The 22,376-nt window shown below is 41.3% G+C and overlaps 3 protein-coding genes across 13 annotated transcripts in view; 1 reads left to right on the top strand and 2 right to left on the bottom strand.

The window, feature by feature from the left end:
* Window positions 1–12,495, bottom strand: SLC19A3 (solute carrier family 19 member 3). Of its 5 annotated transcripts, XM_021393377.1 has the most exons (8): window positions 12,444–12,495; window positions 9,695–9,780; window positions 9,064–9,216; window positions 4,953–5,769; window positions 3,183–3,375; window positions 2,534–2,675; window positions 1,843–1,932; window positions 1–1,758 (listed from the first exon to the last, which is right to left on the bottom strand). In XM_021393377.1, exons 2-8 carry the CDS (start codon window positions 9,695–9,697, stop codon window positions 1,636–1,638), a joined length of 1,521 nt encoding a protein of 506 aa, XP_021249052.1. In that variant the 5' UTR covers window positions 9,698–9,780; window positions 12,444–12,495; the 3' UTR covers window positions 1–1,635. The 5 variants fall into 5 exon arrangements, with proteins under 5 accessions (XP_021249052.1, XP_021249053.1, XP_021249051.1 ...); XM_021393378.1 differs by lacking the exon at window positions 12,444–12,495 and having other exon boundaries at window positions 1,843–1,929; window positions 9,695–12,282; XM_021393376.1 differs by lacking the exon at window positions 12,444–12,495 and having other exon boundaries at window positions 9,695–12,282.
* Window positions 12,429–22,376, bottom strand: part of LOC110397293 (thiamine transporter 2-like) — an 18,499-nt gene continuing 8,551 nt past the window's right edge. The window contains exons 1-8 of one of the 6 annotated variants that reach the window (XM_021393375.1): window positions 21,317–21,449; window positions 20,925–21,124; window positions 18,441–18,483; window positions 18,111–18,276; window positions 16,994–17,810; window positions 15,332–15,524; window positions 14,037–14,178; window positions 12,429–12,811 (exon numbers count right to left, since the gene is read on the bottom strand). In XM_021393375.1, the coding sequence (XP_021249050.1) occupies window positions 12,632–12,811; window positions 14,037–14,178; window positions 15,332–15,524; window positions 16,994–17,810; window positions 18,111–18,260 (1,482 nt within the window). In that variant the 5' untranslated portion in view covers window positions 18,261–18,276; window positions 18,441–18,483; window positions 20,925–21,124; window positions 21,317–21,449 and the 3' untranslated portion in view covers window positions 12,429–12,631. Of the gene's footprint in view, window positions 12,812–14,036; window positions 14,262–15,331; window positions 15,525–16,993; window positions 17,811–18,110; window positions 18,484–20,924; window positions 21,125–21,316; window positions 21,528–22,376 lie in introns of those variants that run through there. The other 5 variants (XM_021393374.1, XM_021393372.1, XM_021393371.1 and 2 more) reach the window with 5 other exon arrangements.
* The window catches only part of CCL20 (C-C motif chemokine ligand 20), a 14,449-nt gene continuing 10,566 nt past the window's right edge, over window positions 18,494–22,376 (top strand). The window contains exon 1 of one of the 2 annotated variants that reach the window (XM_021393381.1): window positions 18,494–19,910. In XM_021393381.1, coding sequence (XP_021249056.1) covers window positions 19,784–19,910 — 127 coding nt within the window. In that variant the 5' untranslated portion in view covers window positions 18,494–19,783. The remainder of the gene's footprint in view (window positions 19,911–22,376) is intronic. The other variant, XM_021393382.1, reaches the window with a different exon arrangement.

Here is a 22,376-nt window from a genome sequence, read left to right on the forward strand (position 1 = left end):
TCTGATATAAATGACTCCAAAGTGCCCGTTTATTGAACGTAGTTGAAACAAGTCACTGATAAGCTCTAGTTGCATCTAAACTTTTAAGTGTTCTTATTTAAGTAGGACTACCTTGTATAGGAATTGAAGTATCTGCCAATGGCTTGCTTAAAAATATAAAGCTAGGATATTTTTTTTTTGCTTCCAAAGATAAGTATGCGTGAAAACCTCCATGAGCCATACATAATGAAGGTGTGTGCTGTTTAAGCTAGGAACTCTTTAGCAAGACAGACCTTTAAAAGGGAAAGCCAGTGTATGAGTACAAGACATCTTCAACAGATTCACAGTCCTGCTGTCACTGCATCTGGAACACTTTCTGAATAAAATCGTATCTTCCTTGAAATCGTGTAACTTTGGATATAGGGGGAATGCATTGTCTGTGTGGAACCTGGAATGACTGCACTTGGTCATTTGTGAGAATGTAGTAATCCACTGTTGAACATACAGAGGGAGCATCTTTGTGGGCTGAGGTGGAGTGATGGAAGATTAATTGCTATTTATATTAACTTGCATTTTTTTTCAACTGGAAGTTCTGATATGATTTTTTAAAGCAAGTGTCCAAAAAGCTTCTATGGCAACCTTTCTTAAACATCTGTGTGCTGCTATGGGGCAGCTTCTTTAGGCTCCCCAGGAATGTTTGGATGCCTTGTATCAAAGAGTAAACTACATTTAATTAAATTATTCAGTAAAAGTGAAGGTTCTAAGGTGGTATTCTGTAAGCTCTTCCACTGTGAGATTCAGGCATATGTATGCAGTTGTCTCCTGTTGTGTTCATAGAATCATAGAATGTCTTAGATTGGAAGGGGCCTTTAAAGATCATGGAGGTCAAACCCCTTACTGTGGGCTGGCTGCCCCTGACCAGCTCAGGCTGCCCAGGGTCCCATCCAGCCTGGCCTTGAACCTCCAGGGATGGGGGGCATCCATATGGCTTCTCTGGCAGCGCCTCACTGCCTTCTGAGTAAAGAATTTCTTCCTAACATGTAACCTAAATCTCCTCTCTTTCACCAGTTGAAAGCTGTTCCCCATTGTTCTATCTCTATCAGACTATGTAAAAAGTCAATCCCTTTCTAGATTTAAGCTCCATTTAACTACTGAAAAGTCACAACGAGATCTCCCTGGAGCCTTCTCTTCTCCAAGCCCAACTCCCTCCTTTCTTTGTAGGAGAGATGCTTCAACCCTCTGGTCATCTTTATGGTCCTCCTCTGGACCTGTTGCAGCAGCTCCACGTTTCTCATGTGCTGTGTGCCCCAGGCCTGGATGCAGTACTCCTGATGGGCCTCACGAGGGCAGAGTGGAGGGAGACAATGCATCAAACAATAATACAAGTTTTTATGTCAGAACTGCATAACTAAATTTGAGTTGAAACAGAAGATTGTTTGAGGATTGTTTGGGATTAGAACAACTGGTGAAGAGAACTAGGAAAATGCATCATCCTGTTTAAGAAGCTCTTTGTGTTGAAGGCTCATAAACAGCCTGTTGCACAATTGACCAGTCTTGTTTGGTTGAGCGTTAAGTTTCCCCTAGTTAACTGTTGACATGATGCAGCCTTTTGCGGTGTTGCTTGCAGCCCTTCTTTTTGTCTTTTTCCAGCATTCCTCAATGATCAGTGGGTTCACCAGCCAGGCTGGTATTTCTGCATTTGGTGGAGATAATGGTGTATGTGCTTCTGATCAGGTAAATTCCAGCTATGAATGTAAAGTAGCTGCTGTAAATGAGAAACTGAGAAATGGGGAGAAAAGTGAAGAAAGAATCAAGAACTGTTTTGGTTGTTGGGTAATGACTTAAGGGGTGAATCTACACTACCTTCTTCCCCTTCCTGCCACTCATGCTCCTGAATGATCTCATCTTGAAATAACGGTAGTCCAGCTGCTGGACTTCATTCAGTAGAGTCTGCTGTTATAAAGGGAGGAGGAAGGATATTACTTGCTTCTCATCCCTGCCTTGATAATGGAGAAAGGCAGCTGCCCTGCGCTTTCTGGCTGTTTTCTGAAAAGATGAAAGCTAGAGACTTAAACGCGTACTTATAAGGTCCAAACTCTCTAAATTTGTAGAGCAGAAAGAATCTCATAATTTTCAGAACTGAAGTAACTTGAAAGTGCATCCAATGAAACAACCTAACTTAAGAATCACCCTAGTAATAAAGCTTCATAAATTATTTTCTGGTTGGTTCCTGCTTCTGTTCAGGGTGTTTTGTGTACTAAACTTGTCAATAGTAAGCCTAGAAACGGGGTAGTAGGTGGTATTCTTTCCTTTCTGCTCTAGGAAAATTTTCTTAAAGTTATGATAGAAGTGCAACACTGAGAAGACTGGAGGACAGGGAGACTGTAGAAGCTACTACCAGTTCACTTTGTATGAACCAGTTCACTTCCTATGAAGTGTGTAACTGCCCTAAGTTAACCCATCCCCTAATATCTTCCAAGAGTCTAAAGTTTGAGTAGTGCCCTCTTTTGGAGGAGTGCAGGAAAGTGAGAGCAGTGTGAGTGATTTGGCTTACCTGGGTGCTGATACCCAGTCCCAGGCCGTTTGAATCCACTACAACAACAGTTAAAATTGTCTGGATCACCAGTGCAATGAAGTTGTTGAAGCCAAACATCAAAGCATAACGCTCCATGCTCAGATTGACAGCAATCTGGAACCTGAAAATGAATGTACGGGTTAACTGAGCTATGGAGAACTTGTATGCTTGCAGCTTATGGGAGGAAGTTTGGAGATTATTTCATGTGCATAATGAAGTCTTCATAGGATAAAGCTATTAAGTTTTTAACATCTTCATTTTGGCAGAAATCTTTTTTTTTTTTCCTCCCAGTGTTTGTCACACTGTTGTGCATCCTACTTGCCTACTTTGAGTGGATATTTTTGCTAAGTGAGGACCTGTATGTTTGCTTGATTGTTTAAAGAAAACTTACACATAAATCACTGGACAGCTAAATACAGCAGAAGGAAATTACTGACTTGGAATAAGCTGTTCAATGACTGAGTCATATTTCTAAGCATGATTTTATGTGAGCTATAAATAATGTTTTCCTATCATAACCTATTCAAAAATCCTTTTCCAATGGAAACTTCCAGTTAAATTTTATAAATGTGAAAATACGACATTTTTACTGATTTAAATCAACTGAATAGTTGTGCATTATACTTACGTTGCTATTGTTATAAGGAGCATATAGCATGCCTTAAATGCGAGGTAACCAGCATAACATGCCCAGATGTTCTCAGTAAAGTACATGAGAAACAGGGAACCAGCATCCATTGCAGAGAAAATTCCCAAAGCCAGTTCTCCAGAAAGATCCCAATTTACTTTGACGTACCCAACCGCCATGGATGTTGCTGAACCTAAATATATTAAAAAAAAATATATTACTGTTCTTCCAGAGTCATGGCATAACTGTGGAAATGGACCATGCTTAGAGCTCTTAAGACTTGCCTTAGGGCCACAGTGGGCTTTGATAATGGTGTGGCTTCTATTTTTCTTATTTTCTATTAGTGTTGTGTATGTCTTCTGTTTTCTTTTTCTCTTGCTTATAGAGCTTTCTCAGACTGAAATACTCTTGAGAAAGTGTCTCATGCTGAAGGCTGGAGGCTGCAATGTATGGTGTGTTGTTACGTTTTTGACAATGGGGAGTAAAGAGGACAACCTCACCGAGCACTTTGTTAAAATCTGTGTAGTGGAGTTTTATTCATGTAAAGATCTTCATGAAGTGGAAAATCTGTTGCACTCCATACTTAGAAGCATAGCTTCATTTTCTGTTGAAAAAGTCTCATTTATTGATAATTCTGTATGGCAAAACCCCTTATTTTGAGCACAGTAGGATGCAGCTTAAGCTCCAAGTCTGGCCTAGGCATGTTATACAGCTGTAAGACATAACTACTGGCTGCCCAGATGTTTTCAGGCAGGACAGCACATTCGTGGACTTCATTTGCTGGCTGTATATGTTCCTCAGCATAATTAAAAAGTCATAGTAGGTCTTCTCCTTTGGTCCGTAATTACTATAACCAGAGGTTCCTGTTAATGTTAAATGACTTCTGTACTTTGATTTAGTATCAAGTCCCAGAGGGTGCAAAAGGATAAAAGCCCTTTGAGAATGCTGCTCAAGCCGGTAGTCTTGAAGGTTTGGAGTAGCTTCAGCAAAATTCAGCAAGAGTGTGCTGACAGTTCCCTGTAGAAGCCTGAGATAAGGCTGTTGGTATGAAGGAGATGTAATTGTGTACATGTGAGCTTGGGACTGAGGCTCCAGTTGTACTGCTCAGCAATTTAAATGAAGTTGCACTTTGGCCACAAAACAGTAGGCACAGAGGTAAAGAGGAATGTCGTTTGGATGAGTCAAGTAGTGGGAGGAGAATCAGAATAGCTGAGGCTGGAGGACTCTGGGGATTGCCTTGTCCTACTCAGAGCAGGTTAAGTTCGAGCAAGATGCTCAGGGCTGTCAATGTTTTGAATGTATCCTACGTTGGAGACCACAAGTGCTTTGGGCAAATTGCTCCAATGTTCAGTCACTCTTACAATAAAAATATTGTTCTTATTTTGGCTTTGGGTGCTAAGGGGAAGAATCTGGCTCAACCCTTTTTACTTCCTTCTTCAGCTATTTATGTGCATTAACAAATCCCATGTCTTACAGCTAAACAATTACAGCTCTCCTCCTCTCCCTGGGTGTCACAGCTGGAGACAAACTCATTGATCAGGATATAGATGCAGTCACAAAATGTTTGTCTAGGATCACTCATCTGGAAGTGATGTTTAGTCTGCTCTTGAAACAGACTACCTAGAGCAGTTTTTGTTAATATACTTCAATTTTTACACCATCTTGTTTTTTTTGACCTTGATCCTCACAGCAAATAGGTGCCAAAGACATTGCTGAAGGATGTCATCAGCATGGGACAGATCAGAAGAAGTTGCTAGTGTTTTCACTTACCTAAAAATGTTGCTACTGCTTCAACAGCTCCATTGTACACTGCAGAGCTGTGGGAGGGGGCTCTGAAGTCCCACAGCACTTGGATGTAGTTCACAACCTGGTTAAAGCCAGCTGTAGCCAGAGCCCACCACAGGGACCAGTAAAGAAGCTTCCTAGAGCTGTAGCACTCCCTGAGGTCCTTGCCCAGCTGCAGCAGTACTCTCAGCACGTGGTGCTGGGGCTCGGGCTGCTGAGGCCACTGTGCTGGCGCTGGTCCCGTGTCAGCAGCTGTGCAGTCCTTGTCCCCTTGGCAGCTTGATGGCGCGTTGGAACTGAGCGCAGCCACAACTTTGTCTGGTTGTGGGAGGGTTTCTGAGATGGCTTTTCTGTGGAAGAACATGCTCTTTTGAGGCATTGGGAGGAGAAAGGAGCACACAAAGGCCAGGGACACGGAAGCCAGAGTGATGGCATTGAGGTGAAAGTAGGATACGTCTGCTAAGGAAACCAGGAGCTGTCCCAGCACCGCAGCAAGGGTGGCAGCAACCAGAGTGATACTCCTGCAATAGCTCGTCACTCTCTGATAGTGATCGGTGCTGACGACGCTGTAGATGTAGGCGTAATAGGCAACCTCGGTGGCTGTCACCATCCCATAGAAGAATTCCACCGCCTGCATGGCCGCCACCCCGTGTGCAAAGAGGAGCAGGAGCCATGTGACAATGAAGCTGATGCCCTGGAGGAGGAGGATGGGCTTGTAGCGCAGGTAGTCAGTAATCAGGAAGACCGGGACGAGGAGTGCGAGGTAGGAGTACGTCCAGACTGGGAAAACCTGATTGGTAACCTAGAAGAACCATGCTTGTGTCAGCAAAATCTATCTTGAGTCAAATTCCATTCCCCGCAGTAGCTGAAAGTTGATGCCCATTCAGTTTCAGGTTTTGCATGAATCGTTGTATACCTCCGATCACCTCTCCCCTTTTTTGAATTAGAAAAAAAAAAGGCATTCCTTTTCATGTAGGAATGGGAGTTCTGCATAGTGCATGTGCAGATGTTACTGAGTTGTCTTCAAGCATTATCATTAATTTTTGTGTAAGAAGTAAATAAGTTTTTGATGAAACAGTATTTGAGTAAGTTTCAGTTGGCCTTCAGTATGCAGATGGCCTGAAAATAAATTCTGTTTTTCTAAAACTGATCTGCATTCATGTTGGCATGTGTTGTTTACTGCTCCCCACTTATGCTCAGTGTTTGTCAGGTACCTTTTACTTCGGGTGTGGTGGAAGTACATGCCTTTTGGATGCAGTCCTAGAGTTCATTTTGTGGAGTATAAGATGTCTCTTTTGGAGGTGTTGATTGTTGGACTTGCTTTGGTATTAGGTTATGATTGTTCATTCTCTGCTTAATTCATAAGACTTGAATGGAGTTGTTTCAAATGTTGAGAGAATAATAATAGTTGTCTCTCTTACATTTTCTGAACTGTTATGATAAGTGCATTTACTTCATGAGCAGCAGAATCTTTCTTTTTGTTTCTCTGTATTTTAATTTTGTGTGTGCCTGCATGTGTTTGAAGCATGTGGAATTAGCTGGTGATAGGAGAGCTTAGCTCAGGCATGTCCAATCCATGGCTAGCAGGCCATATGCAGCCTGGCCCAGCTCACACTGCAGCTGCCCCCTGCCCTACGTCATCACAGTGGTGGCTGTGCCCTGCTGAGCAGCCCGGCTCCTCAGCATTGCCCCAACAGCAGTGTGCTGTGGACCCCATCTGGGCTGGAACCAGGGCATGGGGCACTGCAGTGCCAGCTCAAGTGATGGCAAGTAAGTTCATGGATTTGATACATGGGCTAAACACAGTTCTGTGAACTGCAAAAAAAAAAAAAATGCTGCCATGCTTTCCATTTTAATCAAGGAATTTCAGAATAAGTTTCAAGAATGCAAAAAAAAAAAAGACATGAATATTTGTCTATTTGCGACTCCATTTGCAGTCAACATAAATACGTTACTTGTGAGTTTTCAAATAGAATCTATAGAGATACAATCAAAGATCTGATCATATCTCTTTACAAGGCCTTTATAAGCCTTCTCTTACTGGAGAGAAATACCCCTCATTTCACTGTCATGCCTTATTTGTGTCATCACTTATTGGTAATGTGTACATTTGTGAACAACTGTTTTCAAAGATGAAGCACAGGAAGAAGCACAAGGTCAAAAAAATCTCTGCTGAACACCTTGAGAACTTACTAAGAGTTGCAGCCACTGCCACTGAACCAGACTGATGCTTTAGTTTCACAAAGACAAGGTAGAAAATCCCACTTGTTTTATTGTTATTGTTGCTCTCTTTTTTTAGGTATTTTTAATTTAAACAGAAAATTTATCTTAATTTTGTTACTTTATATACATTAACAGTACTATATATTACATGAGGACTGTCATGTAAGTAATGTCTCCTGTTTTATGATGTTGGCCCACAATGCCAGAGGTGGATGCTGGCGGTAGTGGCAGCAGAGGTTGCATCTTCCTACCAATATGCCATCACATTTTGTTGCTTGGAAATAAATAAGAGGCATTGCTTTTGGAGCCACTTAAGTGTATGCAGCCCAAGACAATTTCTGTTCACTCAATACAGCCCAAGCAAGCCAAAAGGTTGGACACCCATGGAATAACTGAAAGAGCTAAATCTGTACTGTCAATTCTCAGTAGACTGTTGATGAGATCAGAAGTAAGGCATCCTATCAGGATCTCTCTTACATGAAATACGTGGATAATTTTCTTTTCTGGTTTAGAAGGAAAAAATAATAATAATACCCCCCCAAAAAACAAACAAACAAACGTATCACCCTCACAAAAGAAAAATCCCCCAAGTACTTCTGTTTTTCAGAAGAAATCTTGGTTTTATGCTATGCTAACACTATGCCTTAACATTTGTAAGTGCAAGTCAGGAATGACTGTTCTTCATACTTGCTGTACGTGGGTGTATGAAGCTTGTGTTTTCTAATTATATCATTAAATTCATGACTCACTTGTTAACTATGTCCTCTTCTGTTACAAAATGTGCTCTAGAAGCATGCTTTAAAGAACAAAAAAAAAAGTAAATTGAAAAACTAATTTAAAATCAAAATGCAAATCTGTCTTGCACAGACAAATATGCACAGTCTTGTAATGCACGTAGGTCACTCCAAAAGCAATGCCTCTTATTTATTTCCATGGAAACTACAACAGATACAGACAGCACAATAATACTATTTGGTAGTGCAAATTCTCAGCTATAAAACCCTATTTTTACTCATAGTCACCACCGTTTGCAGTACGTTATGGTCAGCAATGAAAAAGAGCCTGCATGCCATGCTTGTGGGGAAAAAAAAAAAAAATCTGCACCAGTGGAGATGACCCACTGTTGTTGTCACCACTGCTGAAATACACTACCCACCACCTCACTGTGCTCACATCCACTGCCGGGTCTCCATACACATTCAGCAAGTGTCCATGAGTGTCCATGCGTGTAATTCATTCCACATGGAGGGACTCAGTGGCACCCCTTTGCTTCATACACACTTCCATGTCAGATGCCATTCTGTCAGACTGCCCCTCTGCTGCCATCTGTCACACAGCAGCAAAATGTGATGGGATATTGGTGGGAAGGTTCAACCTCTGCTGCCATTACCACCGGTATCTGCCTCTGATGCTGTGGGCCAACCTAATAATAAAAAGGAGGCATTACTTTTGGAGCAGCCCTTGTAGGTAATAATCTAACAGCCCATCAGTTGAAGTCTGTTTCTTCAATTTCTGTCCAATTTCTACTTCACTGTCAAGGTAATTAGTGCCAGAATAAGAATAAATAAATTGGTGTTGCTTCTCCTGGGTTTCTCCTGGGGGAGGGGATCTGGTTGACATGATTTTGCTGAATATTTTTTTTTTTAAAAAACAACATCCAAATTTGGTTTTAAATGCAGGGAATGCTGGAACTTCAAAATGTCGACCTCCTTGAAAAGAGGAGAACCCTTACACTTCCCCAGCACGATCTTAAATGTGATTCTTTAGAAAAAATGTACATGTTTTGTTGAACGCTTTGTCTCCCACTACAGCAATAACTGAAGGCTTACTGCTTTAGGAATTCTAATTGTTGCTTCAGAGGACAGTCACGTACCTGCTCAACTGTTAGGTTTTTGTCTGGTCCAGTTAGGTAAGGAGTGAGAAAAGATTCTGAAGGTCTCATTGTGGAGAAAAACCCATTCACACAGATGATGAGCGTGGGATAAATCCAACTGCTGCCTATGGCTCCTTTCCAGCAATCCATAGTCTGTATAAAAATGTAGTGGAAAAAGCAAACGCACCAGAAATTTGTCAAGAAGCTGTTCACAACTGGTAAAACCTCATCTGCAAGTTTACTTTTTAACCAGCCCTACTCCTGCCAATGTTTCTTTCCCCACACTCCCTCCTGATCACAAGCACAGCTTGTAAATTAACAGCTCAGATCAAGGTGCACTGGTGATGGTGGTAAACTTTGGTCTCTGTTGTCTGCCAAAGGTTGTTCTTAATGGTGTACTTAGAATTGAGCAGATGTATCTCAGTGGAAGAATCAAGTTCCATTCCAGTCTCATTTCTGAATAATTGGGTGAGTGAGGTGTTAGATTCTCAGCATGCTTAGGGAGGCTGCCTGTCTGAGAGCCAAGTGGAACAACTGAAGTGAAAGTGTTTTGCAGACAATAAAAGCCTCCAGGCAGCTTACAACCCGCTATGAGCTCTGTCTCTTCTCTTCAAAATACTTTGATACTCACCATCTTTCTCACACTCCAGTTGTTTGAGAGAGTACATTGACGCGAACTTTCTGTCCTTTGAATCTGCTCATTGTACCTGCTCAGGCTTAAGAAAGAGGATTTGTGACTTCAGTTTTAAAAGAGATACTCAAAAGGAAAAAAAAAAAAAAGGGACTTCATTGTAGTTGGCAGCAAAACTAAATCAAGAAATTTTTCTGTTTTTTTTTGTTGTTGTTGTTCTTAAAGCTCATTTTACTTTCTTAACATTAGAAATACTTAGCATAAGTAGTATGTTAAGGTAGTGATGCTGTGACCTCAGAGGAAGGTTACAAAAAAACAACTCTAACTTCAGAACTTGATTTTTCAATAGCAGGCGAGTGTTTGGAGAAGGTAGCCTTGTTCTCTCTTCACATTTCATGCTCTTTACAAAAGGCTTCTGAGAAATGAAATTAAGTGTGGTGAAAACTCTGCTGGGTGGTACATCTGCTGGCTGGCTGAAAGGCGGCTGCTGACCAGCATTTCTCTGCCAGCCTACACTGTGGTTGCCTAATACCTGCTGGCTTTGAATAGAAAGATGCAATTTTCTTGGTGTTCTGTTTTCCAGACTGGGCCTTACCAGCTTGACTGTATCTTAATGGAAGATTTGTCCCCCAACCCAGTGGTGTTTCAAAGGGCAGCTGGTGCTGCACTTAGATGGGGCTGTTGCTTGGGGTAGCAGTGGCTATGTAGAATCCTTTGGCATGCTGAGAGGAAAGGTGAACCCTTCATACTCAGCACAGCTGTAAGGCGAGGTGGGTTTGTTCCAGGTTTCACTCTGCTGCTACCTGCCAAACCCCAACTGTGGCTTCTTGAAAGAGCGTGCATTGTACACGAACACACAGCAGGATGCATGCATCTCAGTAGTTTGGATGGAACCTGAAATATTTTGCTGAGTCAACAATGTTTTGCTGCTGAAAACCCAGTACAGCATGAGGCTTTACCTTTCTGTTGCCATTTATGATTCTGTTGTCGTGTCATTCCTAACACTCCTAAAAGCTTCCCTATCCCCCCTTCTCCTCCCCAGTGCTCCTCCAGACTCCCAACTCCAGAATCTATCTTTTGGAGATTTGAGAGAACAAGAACGTAAGTATATAGAAGTCTTGTCTGTTTTCTGAAGATAGTGTTCTCTACAACTAAAAACTAAATATATACTATCTGCTTGGTTCCTTTACTCCTTAGTGGCAGTACATGGAAGACAGTAAGCTGTAACAAATTAAAAACAGTGGAACTTCAATGTTATTTCTACAATTTTTTTTTTAGCTTCTTTTCTGAAGTTTACTACTGCTAATATATTTTTACATAACAGCAAAGGTTTGGCAGGTTGCCAATGCCATTCTTTTTAGCAGATGCTACCTATAGGTAGATATTTAATTTTTTGTAACAAAGACATCTTGAGACCTTGGAGCAGGAAATACGAAGTTGCTTTTTCCACATACATAGTTCTGCAGTAATACAAGATATTGTTTAGCAGGGGCTAAGTACATCTCCTGCTTTTATACTGCATTGGTTAAACTGTTCTACTTAAGCCACTTTGCAACTGGGAATATCCACACAATGCACAATACTAAACTAACATACTAGAAAATAAGCTGTCTTCATTTGGTTAAGTCCCACTGATTTTCTTGAGACTTGGAGCAAACTTCTCTCCTGCCTGCTCTGCCCCCTGGATAGTTTGCCTGGTTGCAGGGGATGACCAGTCTATGAAAAGCGTAAATGTTTGTACGAATGGCATCTTGTGTCTCCACAGGAAAAATATTCAGTAAATGCTAAGTATTTTCTATTTTTGTTTGTTAGATGTGGCTATTGCAAGCTTGAAGCAAACTGCAGTACAGAAATAACTTCAACATGTGGATATATTTTCGTATTAAATTAAGCATTCACTATGCAAACTCATTTATAACCTCTCTTCGTCTGGACTGACTGTCCTTTATGCTGAACTAAATTAGTTGCAGGACTTGATGCTGACCCTGACAAATCCTTGGCTGAGATCACTAAACCTCCTTGTTTGGTGTTCAGATTGCATGTGACACTAGTGTGTTTTGTTTCAGTTCTGAATCTCAGAGATTCCTGTGCAAAATCAACCAAATTGCTCAGCTCCATACTTTTTTGGTCATAGTTCATACTACTCAATCTCTTTGATATTTTTTCCTTCAGTTGGTGGAAGATGTTCATTCAGGAAATTCATTTTCCTGGGAGTGCAATAAACAATTGAGGAACTTTCAGTTTTGTTTTGACTCCGTTTTTTACCCTTCCATGCTGAGATTGCTGTGGATTCATTGCACCACTTAGGTTGCTGCTTTCAGACATGGGTAAAACAACAACTATGGCATTGCATAGTTTCAATGAAGCTTCTCAGATAGGTTATGCAAACTGCCTTTGCACTGTTGTGTGCACAAGACCTGCTTCTGTGGTGGGCTTTTAAATTAGAAGGGAATCATCTACGACTGAACTGCCTGTCTTTGGGTAGGAGAGAATATCATGATGCAGTATCTTTCTCCTTAGTTCAGGGCAGGGTACATGCACAGGGTGGAAGTAGAGAATAGACTCGTGCACTCATGAGCATGGAAGCAGCTTGGCAACACTGGTTGCAAGAGCTAGACAAGCAAGCTGAGTGAACTCTGATCTTTTCTATTGTGCACCACCAAGGTGGTTGCTGTGCTTTTCTTTATACATAAAATTACTGCTATTGAGCTATTTATAGGCAAGTAAATAAGAATCTGAAGTAACTTATCTTTTATTCTTGGTACAGTGCCATTATGTCTATCTTAGCTGGCATGTGTTGTAAGGAAGTGCTGCAATGATTCAGCGTAGCTTTTCGGGACTGCATTGTAAGTTCCTCTTGCACTGCGGTTCCATGCACACTGCAGTAGGAGCTCTTCTCTTATGAGGGCTGGGCCACGTGAGCTGTCTGCCCAACTCTTACAGCCGTGTTGTACAGCCGGTTACAGTCTGCTCTTTTGATTCGTGTTGAGCAAGGTTCTGAGGCTCTTCCCAAAATCTCACTGTTTTCCTGTTGCACTTTCTTGAGACAAGTATGCAAATGCTTCTGATCAAGAAAATCCCAGCTATGACTGAAAAGTAGCTGCCATAAATTAAAAACTAGAGGAAGGGAGGAGAAAAAAAGCAGAAAAACTGATGAAAAACACATGGTTGAGAAATGTTGCTTTTCCTGAAAACAGACACAATATTGTTTACCTATGTCCTGGCATAGTTTCAATATTTCAAGTTTTTGCTTTGTCATTAAGCAAAATCTTAGCTTTTCCAGAAAGCAGAACTTTGAAAAATGGAGAACTGCCACGTTGTTCCCAATCCTTATGCTTCCTATTAAACATCAGGGAGGGGAAGGGATAAGAACAGGATTTTTTTTTTTTGTATTATTGCAAAATGTAGAGGCAGCATGTCCATTACTCATACAGTAATGAATCATGCAAGTGAAGAGTCCAAGTTAGTCCTTTTCCTGCTCTTACTTGCTCATTTCACTGGGTTCACCACCTTGGCTTCAGTAAATGTAATGTGAATTTGAATCAATATTTCCAGCAACAGTGCCCCATTTATGAAGTCTGCATGTTCCTGTCCTTGATCGTCAAGTCTTAATCTTTAATCTTTACTTTAAAACTTCATTTATCCAAGTAACTTTTGCTATCTCCATGCAGAACATCTGGATGGTTTTAATTTTCTTCAAATGCACGGGAGCAGGAAGCTTCCCCAACTTCTCAGAAGCCAACTGAGAAAATGCAGAAGTTGGTAAATTTCAACTGACTGTCATGAATGGAATTGGTCTGTTTGAAGTTATGGACACTGATGTAAGATAGGATATCCCGTACCAAATTGAATGACCAAACCACGGGCAGTGAGACATTATTCATCTTGAGATATCGACCAGGTTTGCTCTTGAGCTACAGTTAGAAGGCAAGTGTCCTTGAACTGAAGTAATTTCAGTAATCTGTTCTGTCTTGTGGTCTTGATCTCCACTGACAACATGGGTTTATGTTGATTCAACATCTGAGAAAACCAGCCTAATTTTTTGGGGCAGAGGATTTTATTCAGTGACCTATGAACCAGCAAAAGTTAGTGAGGTAGCAGGGCCATATTATTTAAGATGTGGAGTCACTGCCTTTAAAAAGCCTTATGTCAGCATTAGAAATCTTAAATGCTGCACTAAAAGGCAAAGGGGAAGGCTGACACCAGATACGCTGCCTTGATTTCTGCAGAAGAAGGGGAATTAAATTATCCTTTGCATTACCATTTTTATTTGTAAACTTCTAAATATAAATTGTCTAAATAATTTAAATTATTTAAGGGAAGCAAGTTAGCAAGCACATACCTGAGTCACTATGTCCAGTCCCAAGCCTTTTGAATCCACAGCAACTACCGTAAGGATGGTCTGAATCACCAGTGCAACAAAGTTGTTCAGTCCAAACATCAAAGCATAGCGCTCCATGCTCAGGTTGACTGCGATCTGGAACCTATGGTGAGATGGGCAGGTGCTGTGGTTTCACTTAGCGTGCAGCTCAGCACTGCACAGCTGTGCGCACCATTGAGAGAGACACTACGTGTTAAGACAAGAAAGAGAAATAATAGTAATGGTAATAGTTGTATTTTATAACCAACTTTTTCTGATGTAAATCTTGTTTTGGCAATGGTCTTTCATAGCAATATTTACCTCCCAAGTTTCTGTCTGAACAAATTTCCCTGCAGAATGTTTTGAATTCATTTTCAGCAGATTTTTGATGCAAGCTTTTATTTTTTCTATAGAATATGATGAAGTAGTCCAAGTATGATCCATTATAATATACTAAAAATCCACCAAAATATAAGTGGAGGTTTTAATTGACTTTGCTCAAGGTGGGTATTGTTTTGTCATGTGCTGTAGTTTTAGCAGTTCTTTCTCTCTTTTTTTAACTGACTGGATCATTATGGGTTTTGACATAAAAATCCATTTGGTATATGTTAAAGAATTAGTATGGTAAAATTTTGTGCTAAAGACAATACAGTAAATGCTGTAATAAAAATGCTTTGCATATATTATTTCTTCCGTTTCTGACAGCAAAATAATTTGATCTCATTAGATGTTTTGTTTGATTTTAAATGCCCCATACTCTTTTATTCCTTGTTTACATTGTAATATCTTCGAAGATTATATGTATTATCTTCTGGGGAACACTGGGCCAAATCTCTTCCTGCTGTTTCTCAGCTCACACCTTGGTAAGGGTATCAGCAAGGTGGTCTGGACATAAGGGGATGTTAGAAGGTGGTTTTCCAGATCTGCTTTTCCAAGATGATTGTGCTGTCCCTCTGGTTCACTTTGCATCTTCTATGCCAGTGTATGTGCAAGAGGAAAGCAACTTATGTTCTGCTGTTATCATGGCCTTTAGTAGTAAAGATACCTCATACTACATTTAACTTCTGCATAGGCAATTGTTCAGTGCCCTTTTAATAACTTCTCTTTTGTATTTGTTTAGAAGGATACTTACAACATAAGCAGATATTTAAGTGTTCTTGTCTTTACCTGAACAGTTACATCTAGCGTTAGATGAGAGTAAAAAGAGGGATCCCAAAGTAAACTTCAAGTATTTTAAGTATCATGCATGTCATGATAGCTGTAAGGTTTATACTTACGTTGCTATTGTTATAAGGAGCATATAGCTTGCCTTGAAAATTAGGTAGCTGGCATAACACACCCAGATATTAGTAGTAAAGTGCATGAGAAACAGGGAAACAGCGTCCATTGTAGAGAAGATTCCCAGTGCCAGTTCTCCAAATAGGTCCCAGTTCATTTTCATATATGCTACCATGAAAGATGTTACTGAGCCTAGAAAATAAATAATAATAATAATAAAAGAAATATTATATCTGTTCTATTGCCTATATCACCAAGGCTTGCCACCCTCACATACCAGAAGTCAGCACTGAATAATGAAGTAGACTAGTTCTGAAACTGTGCAGATGACTGGTCATTTTTAGACAAGGGTGTGAAGTATCTGACATTCTGTTCTTAGTGTTTTATTCCCCTTCTTGGATAAACTGTCCTGTGTAAGGATTCGTTATTTATCTGTGTGTACACAGCATGCGCTTTCTAGGCAGAGAATTAGGAATGCTGTTTGCAACTTAGAAACTGGAAGAATTGTTCCTCATGAGCTTACGCTATAGCCAAGCTAGCAAGCTGTTACCTTCTAGGTCAATAGTTTAGGTCTGTGCAGCTCAATAAGGAGCTAAGATACCCCAAAAAAGGACTTCTGTGAAATATCAAGTGAGTATACTCAGGAAAAAAATGAGAAAGGGTAGGCACAATTTGATTTTGGTGGGTCTCCTACAAAAACACATCTATTTTGAAGGTAAGCCATCCATCTAACGATCTTACAGGATCTCATACAATTTAAAAACCTCCACAATGAGAGAACTAAGCGATGCCATGAGAGAGGAACTCTTCATGGAGTAGGCACTATAGGAGTTAAGTGTTTTTAGTGCACCGTTCTGTTGGTCTACATTAGCTGCCTAATTCCAGATGAGAGTAATTTTTAATCTTAGAAGTATTTGTTTCTCCCTAATGACAGTAAGGGTAGTGCATGGCTAGATACAATGTAGATACATTTAAATTCTCTGTTGGATCACATCCCAATTACTTCTACAGCAGCATAATATCAATATGAAACGCTGCCAAGTCAGAGTGGTGTCCTCTTATGTTGCCTTAGGATAACATTACTTTGCTTGTGCAGTGTGGACATCTGCTCCTGCCGCAAGAGTAATTGTTAACATCAGTACCATAGTGAATTGAGTAAGCACTTTTTCCTGTAAACCTCCATATCTTGAAATGGCTGAAATTCTTTGCTTCCTGCTGTGCAAGAACATTTCACTAGAGACAGCTCTTAATGAGAGGTTTATGCTCTTCATGTGTAAAATATTTATGGAAAACTCATCTTCATAAGCCTGTGATACTGCTATGGGAACTGCAGTGCTACTTGTTTGGCAGGGGGGTTGTGGGAAGAATAAAAAATTAAAATTCAAAACCCTGTCAAAAGAGACATGGATGCCTCCCAATGAATGTAAGATTCATGGGACATACACTTTCTGCATAATGGTGGGATAAAGTTTGTTGCCCCAGTCATATAGAATAATAGCATTGCTCACATGTGTGCTATTACGTACATCAAAGAACTACATTTTTAATGCACAACTCGTAAGTTGTTTTCCTGGAGTATCTGCAATGGAGAAGAACTGCAAGAATGTTCTGAAGTAAAACTTTGGAGACCACCTTTGATTGATTCTTAGACGCTGACTTACTTAGGAATGTTGCTACTGCTTCAACAGCTCCATTGTACACTGCAGAGCTGTGGGAGGGGGCTCTGAAGTCCCACAGCACTTGGATGTAGTTCACAACCTGGTTAAAGCCAGCTGTAGCCAGAGCCCACCACAGGGACCAGTAAAGAAGCTTCCTAGAGCTGTAGCACTCCCTGAGGTCCTTGCCCAGCTGCAGCAGTACTCTCAGCACGTGGTGCTGGGGCTCGGGCTGCTGAGGCCACTGTGCTGGCGCTGGTCCCGTGTCAGCAGCTGTGCAGTCCTTGTCCCCTTGGCAGCTTGATGGCACGTTGGAACTGAGCGCAGCCACAACTTTGTCTGGTTGTGGGAGGGTTTCTGAGATGGCTTTTCTGTGGAAGAACATGCTCTTTTGAGGCATTGGGAGGAGAAAGGAGCACACAAAGGCCAGGGACACGGAAGCCAGAGTGATGGCATTGAGGTGAAAGTAGGATACGTCTGCTAAGGAAACCAGGAGCTGTCCCAGCACCGCAGCAAGGGTGGCAGCAACCAGAGTGATACTCCTGCAATAGCTCGTCACTCTCTGATAGTGATCGGTGCTGACGACGCTGTAGATGTAGGCGTAATAGGCAACCTCGGTGGCTGTCACCATCCCATAGAAGAATTCCACCGCCTGCATGGCCGCCACCCCGTGTGCAAAGAGGAGCAGGAGCCATGTGACAATGAAGCTGATGCCCTGGAGGAGGAGGATGGGCTTGTAGCGCAGGTAGTCAGTAATCAGGAAGACCGGGACGAGGAGTGCGAGGTAGGAGTACGTCCAGACTGGGAAAACCTGGTTGGTAACCTAGAAAAGAAGAGGAAGTCTAATACCTCTTGGTGAAAATAAGTTCATTTATTTAAATTGATTTATAGAAGGGAAGAAAAAATTGCTATATATAGAAACGCTCTGTTCTGGAACATCATGAGTCTATTAAACAGGGTACTATATCTTAAGTTTATCAAACTCTGTTTATATGTATTTTGAATATATTTTACTTATGCCATCTGCAAACTAATCCGCCAAGGCTGTTAAAAAATTTTGTGTAAATTTCTACTTTTCATTTCTGATTGTCCATGGAAAAGAAAGGGCAGAGCAAAATCATACCTCATCTATTGTCAGGTTTTTATCTGGTCCAGTTAGGTAAGGGGTTAGAAAAGGTTCTGATGGCTTCATCATGTAGAAGAATCCATAGAGGCAGAGGACTAGTGTGGGAAAAGTCCAGGTGTTGCTGTTCTTATTCTTCCAGCAGCCCATGGCTTTTGCAGCAAAGCTGAGGAGGTGGTTTCTTAGCAAGTTGACAATGCCCATGCAAACACAAAGACTTTTTGTCATACAATATATTTTGTGGTTTCTTGTGCTTAGTAGTGTTCTGTAAGTGCTGGCATCTGGAAGACATCTTTCTTAGCTTTAAAGTGAAAAGCTTTCTGTACGTACCTTTGCTGTTTCTCTGTAGACAGTGTATAAAAATTTGGAAGATCTGTAAATGAGAGACAAATTACGCTGTCATTTATGTTGTACTGAGTAAGCTAACTGCAGGAAAAGCCTTCCTTAATGATAGCCGAGCACTGTGATTCCTTGACATCATGGTTGATCTCAACCAAGCACCTTATTGAATAACAGCAAACTAGTTCACAATCACTGGTTTTCTCCTTGGCCCCTAAGACAAGACATGTGTGGCTTTCCTGTTAGGGAGAGCTGAAGCACGGAAGGTCAGTAGCTAACAAAAAGATGTAAAGCTAGATTCTCAGTTAGAAGTACTTAGAGTTCATCAGAAGTCCAGTCTGGATGCAGGCCTCCTATGTTCAATCTATAAGTAACATTTGTGGTTACTAAATATAACAGTTAAAGTGAAATGAATCAGATATTTCAGCTCTTTTCTCTAGCTGAGACTTATGGAATTAAATGAACCTTGTTGCAACTTTGCTGGGCAGAGCCCCAGGGAAATGAAAATGGATATGATGCAGGAGCATGCAGTGGAAATGAGCACAGTGTAAGTTATATTCCATATTCATGTTGATACGGGCAATATCAGGAATCTAAACTTACACAGTTTATCTTTTGGATACCTCAGGAACCTCTGTAGGGTTCCTGTCACCAGCTGCTATTTCTATTGCTCTGTTTTTGATGTCATCTCTGTCTTTCTGAGAACTTTTTTCAAGCAAAATATTGTCTTTGTCTTAAAATAGAAGTATTTTGTGGGCAGTGTTTTCCTCAAAATTTAAAATTAAAAAAAAAAAAAAAAAAGAGGAATGTTTCCTCCAAAACAAACAGAAATGTTTGTGTAGGTGTTGACAGTGTCACTCCAGGCTGGCTGGGTGGAGGGCACCCCTCTTGTAGTGTACAAAAGTTGCCTGGGTTATGATACGTAAAGTATGAGGTAGCAAGCATTTTGCATCTTCTATAACTTTGTATCATGACGGCAGATTTTCCTAATAATGCACATACAAATGGTGCAGATCAAACAGAATTGGAATTACTTCATGTTATGCACAACTTCTACATAATTCCTGCAAGATTTACAGCAGAAATTACAGCTGTATGTCAGCTCTGTAGTGTGAACCACTAGAGGGCAAGATGACCCCAGCAAAGAAATAACGTTCTGGAAGAAAGCGCAACACATTCAGGGAATTCAAGGAAAGGCATTTGTGCCCCTCCTTCATTCCCTGTTGTTGCAGTTGCTTCTGCTGTGAACATGGATTTGGCAAGGACCACTTTGGGCTATGCCTAAACTGGTCACCAAAACATCCTCTCAGTCGTCTTTTCTGTAAGAACCATTAATGCCTTACACTACCCTAACACCATATCAGTGCTTCATGTGGTGCAGAAAGGCTTTGAGAAAACAGGCATCGAGAAGAGAGGGGCTGAAGAGCATTTCTAGCACTTCAATGCAGAGCATCAATGGAGGTTAGTTCTATGACTTAACCAGTATATATCTTTTCCCTTTCCAGACTAGATTCTCAGGTTAAATCTGTCTATTTTGTGTCCTCCCGTGTTTACTCTACACCCAGTAGGTCACATGAAAGCGTGGCAGATTTCATGGACCCTTCAAAACATCCCATGTCTTGGGATGTGAACGGGACATGGGCAGACTTCTGGGGAGTCTAGAGACTGCTGCATTTCCAGGAACTCAATGCTGTGAGCTGCACCTTTGACACTGGCCATTTGTGGCAAGGTTGTGCCATCACGTGCAGTAACCTCCATTATGAGCTACGTACAAAAAAACTTCAGGTGCACCCTGGTATCAGCATCCTTCCTTTCCCAGCACATGCATAGTTTGGGGTTAGACATGTAGCTCTTTTCTGCAGGCTTACTACTGGGGGCACTTTTGCTTGAGACTAGCAGATACTTCAGATGAGAAGTTTTCCCATGTGATTTAACAGATGTGCAGAGCCAGGAAGTGCTGGGGGCTTGTGGGGACAGCCTGCTCTGTCCGTGGGGAGCAGAAGGTGAGTGCTGCTCTCTTTGCAGCAAGGTGCATGCTCACCTTGCACTCCAGAAGTACAAAACGCTCTCCTGCAGCCCCAGCTTGGCTCTGCCATATGGTGATACCATTGCTCCTTTCTGCTTTCATAACCACAAACCTCTGACATCAAAATCTGTGTGTTCATGCTTAAGGCAGAGGGAACAGATTTTCTCTCATTCATTCACACTTTAGGATCAATTTATCTTTTATAACTCTTGATTTTTCTTAAGTTTTGGAGAGATGCTGAAATGCCTTGGTGTGCAGCCACAGAAAAATCACCTGTGTTTGTTTTCCCTGTACACTCCGTCATTCCTTACTTGGTGCCAGGGCCACCAGCTCTTCTCCTACACAGCCTGGCTTGGCCCTGCAGTTCCCCACCAAACTACTCTCCTCCCTTCCATCTTTCTTTCATCACTGCTGGATTTCTGATTTCCAAAGCTCATATATAATCATACCTTGTGTGCTTGAGCCCCTCCTTTCTTGTTTCCACAGGAAAGGTCCCCTTTTGGAATCTACTGTCTTTCTTCTGGCTGTCCTCTGAGTAGTGCAGCTTCTTGACTCTATTTGGTTTCCTTACTTTTCCTGTTCTAGTAGTTCAACTTGTTCTGAGGACGCCTCCTCTGAGAACGCTTCCTGCTGGCTCACTTTCAGCATCCTTAAAGGAACAGACCAGATAATCCTGGCTTTTTCTTGCCCAAAGGCAGCAGTAAATTGAGACCAAAAACATGGTTTGATGGTTGACTGACTGAAAAGCAAATAATACTAATCCTCTTCCCAAAGATTTTCCTTTTTATCTGTTCCAAACATTTAATAAAGGCAGGGCACCATATCAGTTGCTCTTACTTACCTGCTGCTAGAGTGCACGTTTCCATTTGCACCACACAGTGTAGTGGCTGCTGGTAGCAGTGCAGGATGGAACTGAGAGCTGTGTCATTCATCATTGTTCTGTGTCACTGGGAATTTCATTCTTCTCACAAGCAACGCTTAAGTGGTGGCACACTGACGTGTTTGCATAAGGAAGGCCTGGAGCTCTTGTTAGAACATGCTACCAACGTAGCCTGGAGTATGTAAAAGTTTTGTGATCAGTTTTTGTAATGACAAGTTAAACATAAACTGCTTGTGGAGCCATGCTTTAGCTCGTCTTTTGTGTACTGTGCTGGGTCACAGTGCTTTATCTCCTTAGTTTTCTCTTACTGTCTAGAGAAAGTTAACTTTATTGTCTTTAGCTTTCTGGAATATAAGTAACCATTTGGATTTTCTTCTTTTTTGTTGCATTTTTCTTGTTGAAGTAAATTTAGCAGGTCAACACCCTCCTGTACATGAAAGGCTAGGAAAGTACCACCTGAATTACAGTAGATGTCCCCTTGGGAGTCCTGCCAAGCCCTTGCAGGGAATATGGCACGCTTGTTTGCATTGCAGTGATCTGCACTGCAGCACTCTGTTTTGCAACCTGTCTGCTAAGAAAACTGTCAAACTCTGGGAAGTTTCCAAGTAATGGAGTGTTAGCAACTTTTTCTCTGGCACAAAAAAATATTGGTCCATTGCAGCTCTTAACTGAGGCATGAAAAGCAGTATAGTCTAGAGGAGCCAAAGGGCAAAGATGGAAAGCAGCCATCTTCCAGCTTGTGAAGATATCTGCTGATACTGTTCTGCTGCAAAATTAATTGTTCAGACTGAAGTTCTATGTGAGCTTTGAGGCATCTTCCCCTTTTGATTTTGTATGGGTTCTATTTTTCCTGTGCCCCAGAGACAGTATGTCTGTCAGCTCTTTCAGTGTCATGGAAGCCATCAGTGTTTCTAGGGTGGACAGTAGTTTGATGGTATTTCTGGATTAAACAGAGGGTAAATGATCCCAGTGAGAGATGTGGTTGAATTTCTGTTGCAACTGCAAAGCTATCTTTCACAAT

This window comes from Numida meleagris, chromosome 4 (genome assembly GCF_002078875.1).
Source record: "Numida meleagris isolate 19003 breed g44 Domestic line chromosome 4, NumMel1.0, whole genome shotgun sequence".
Lineage (NCBI taxonomy): Eukaryota > Metazoa > Chordata > Aves > Galliformes > Numididae > Numida > Numida meleagris.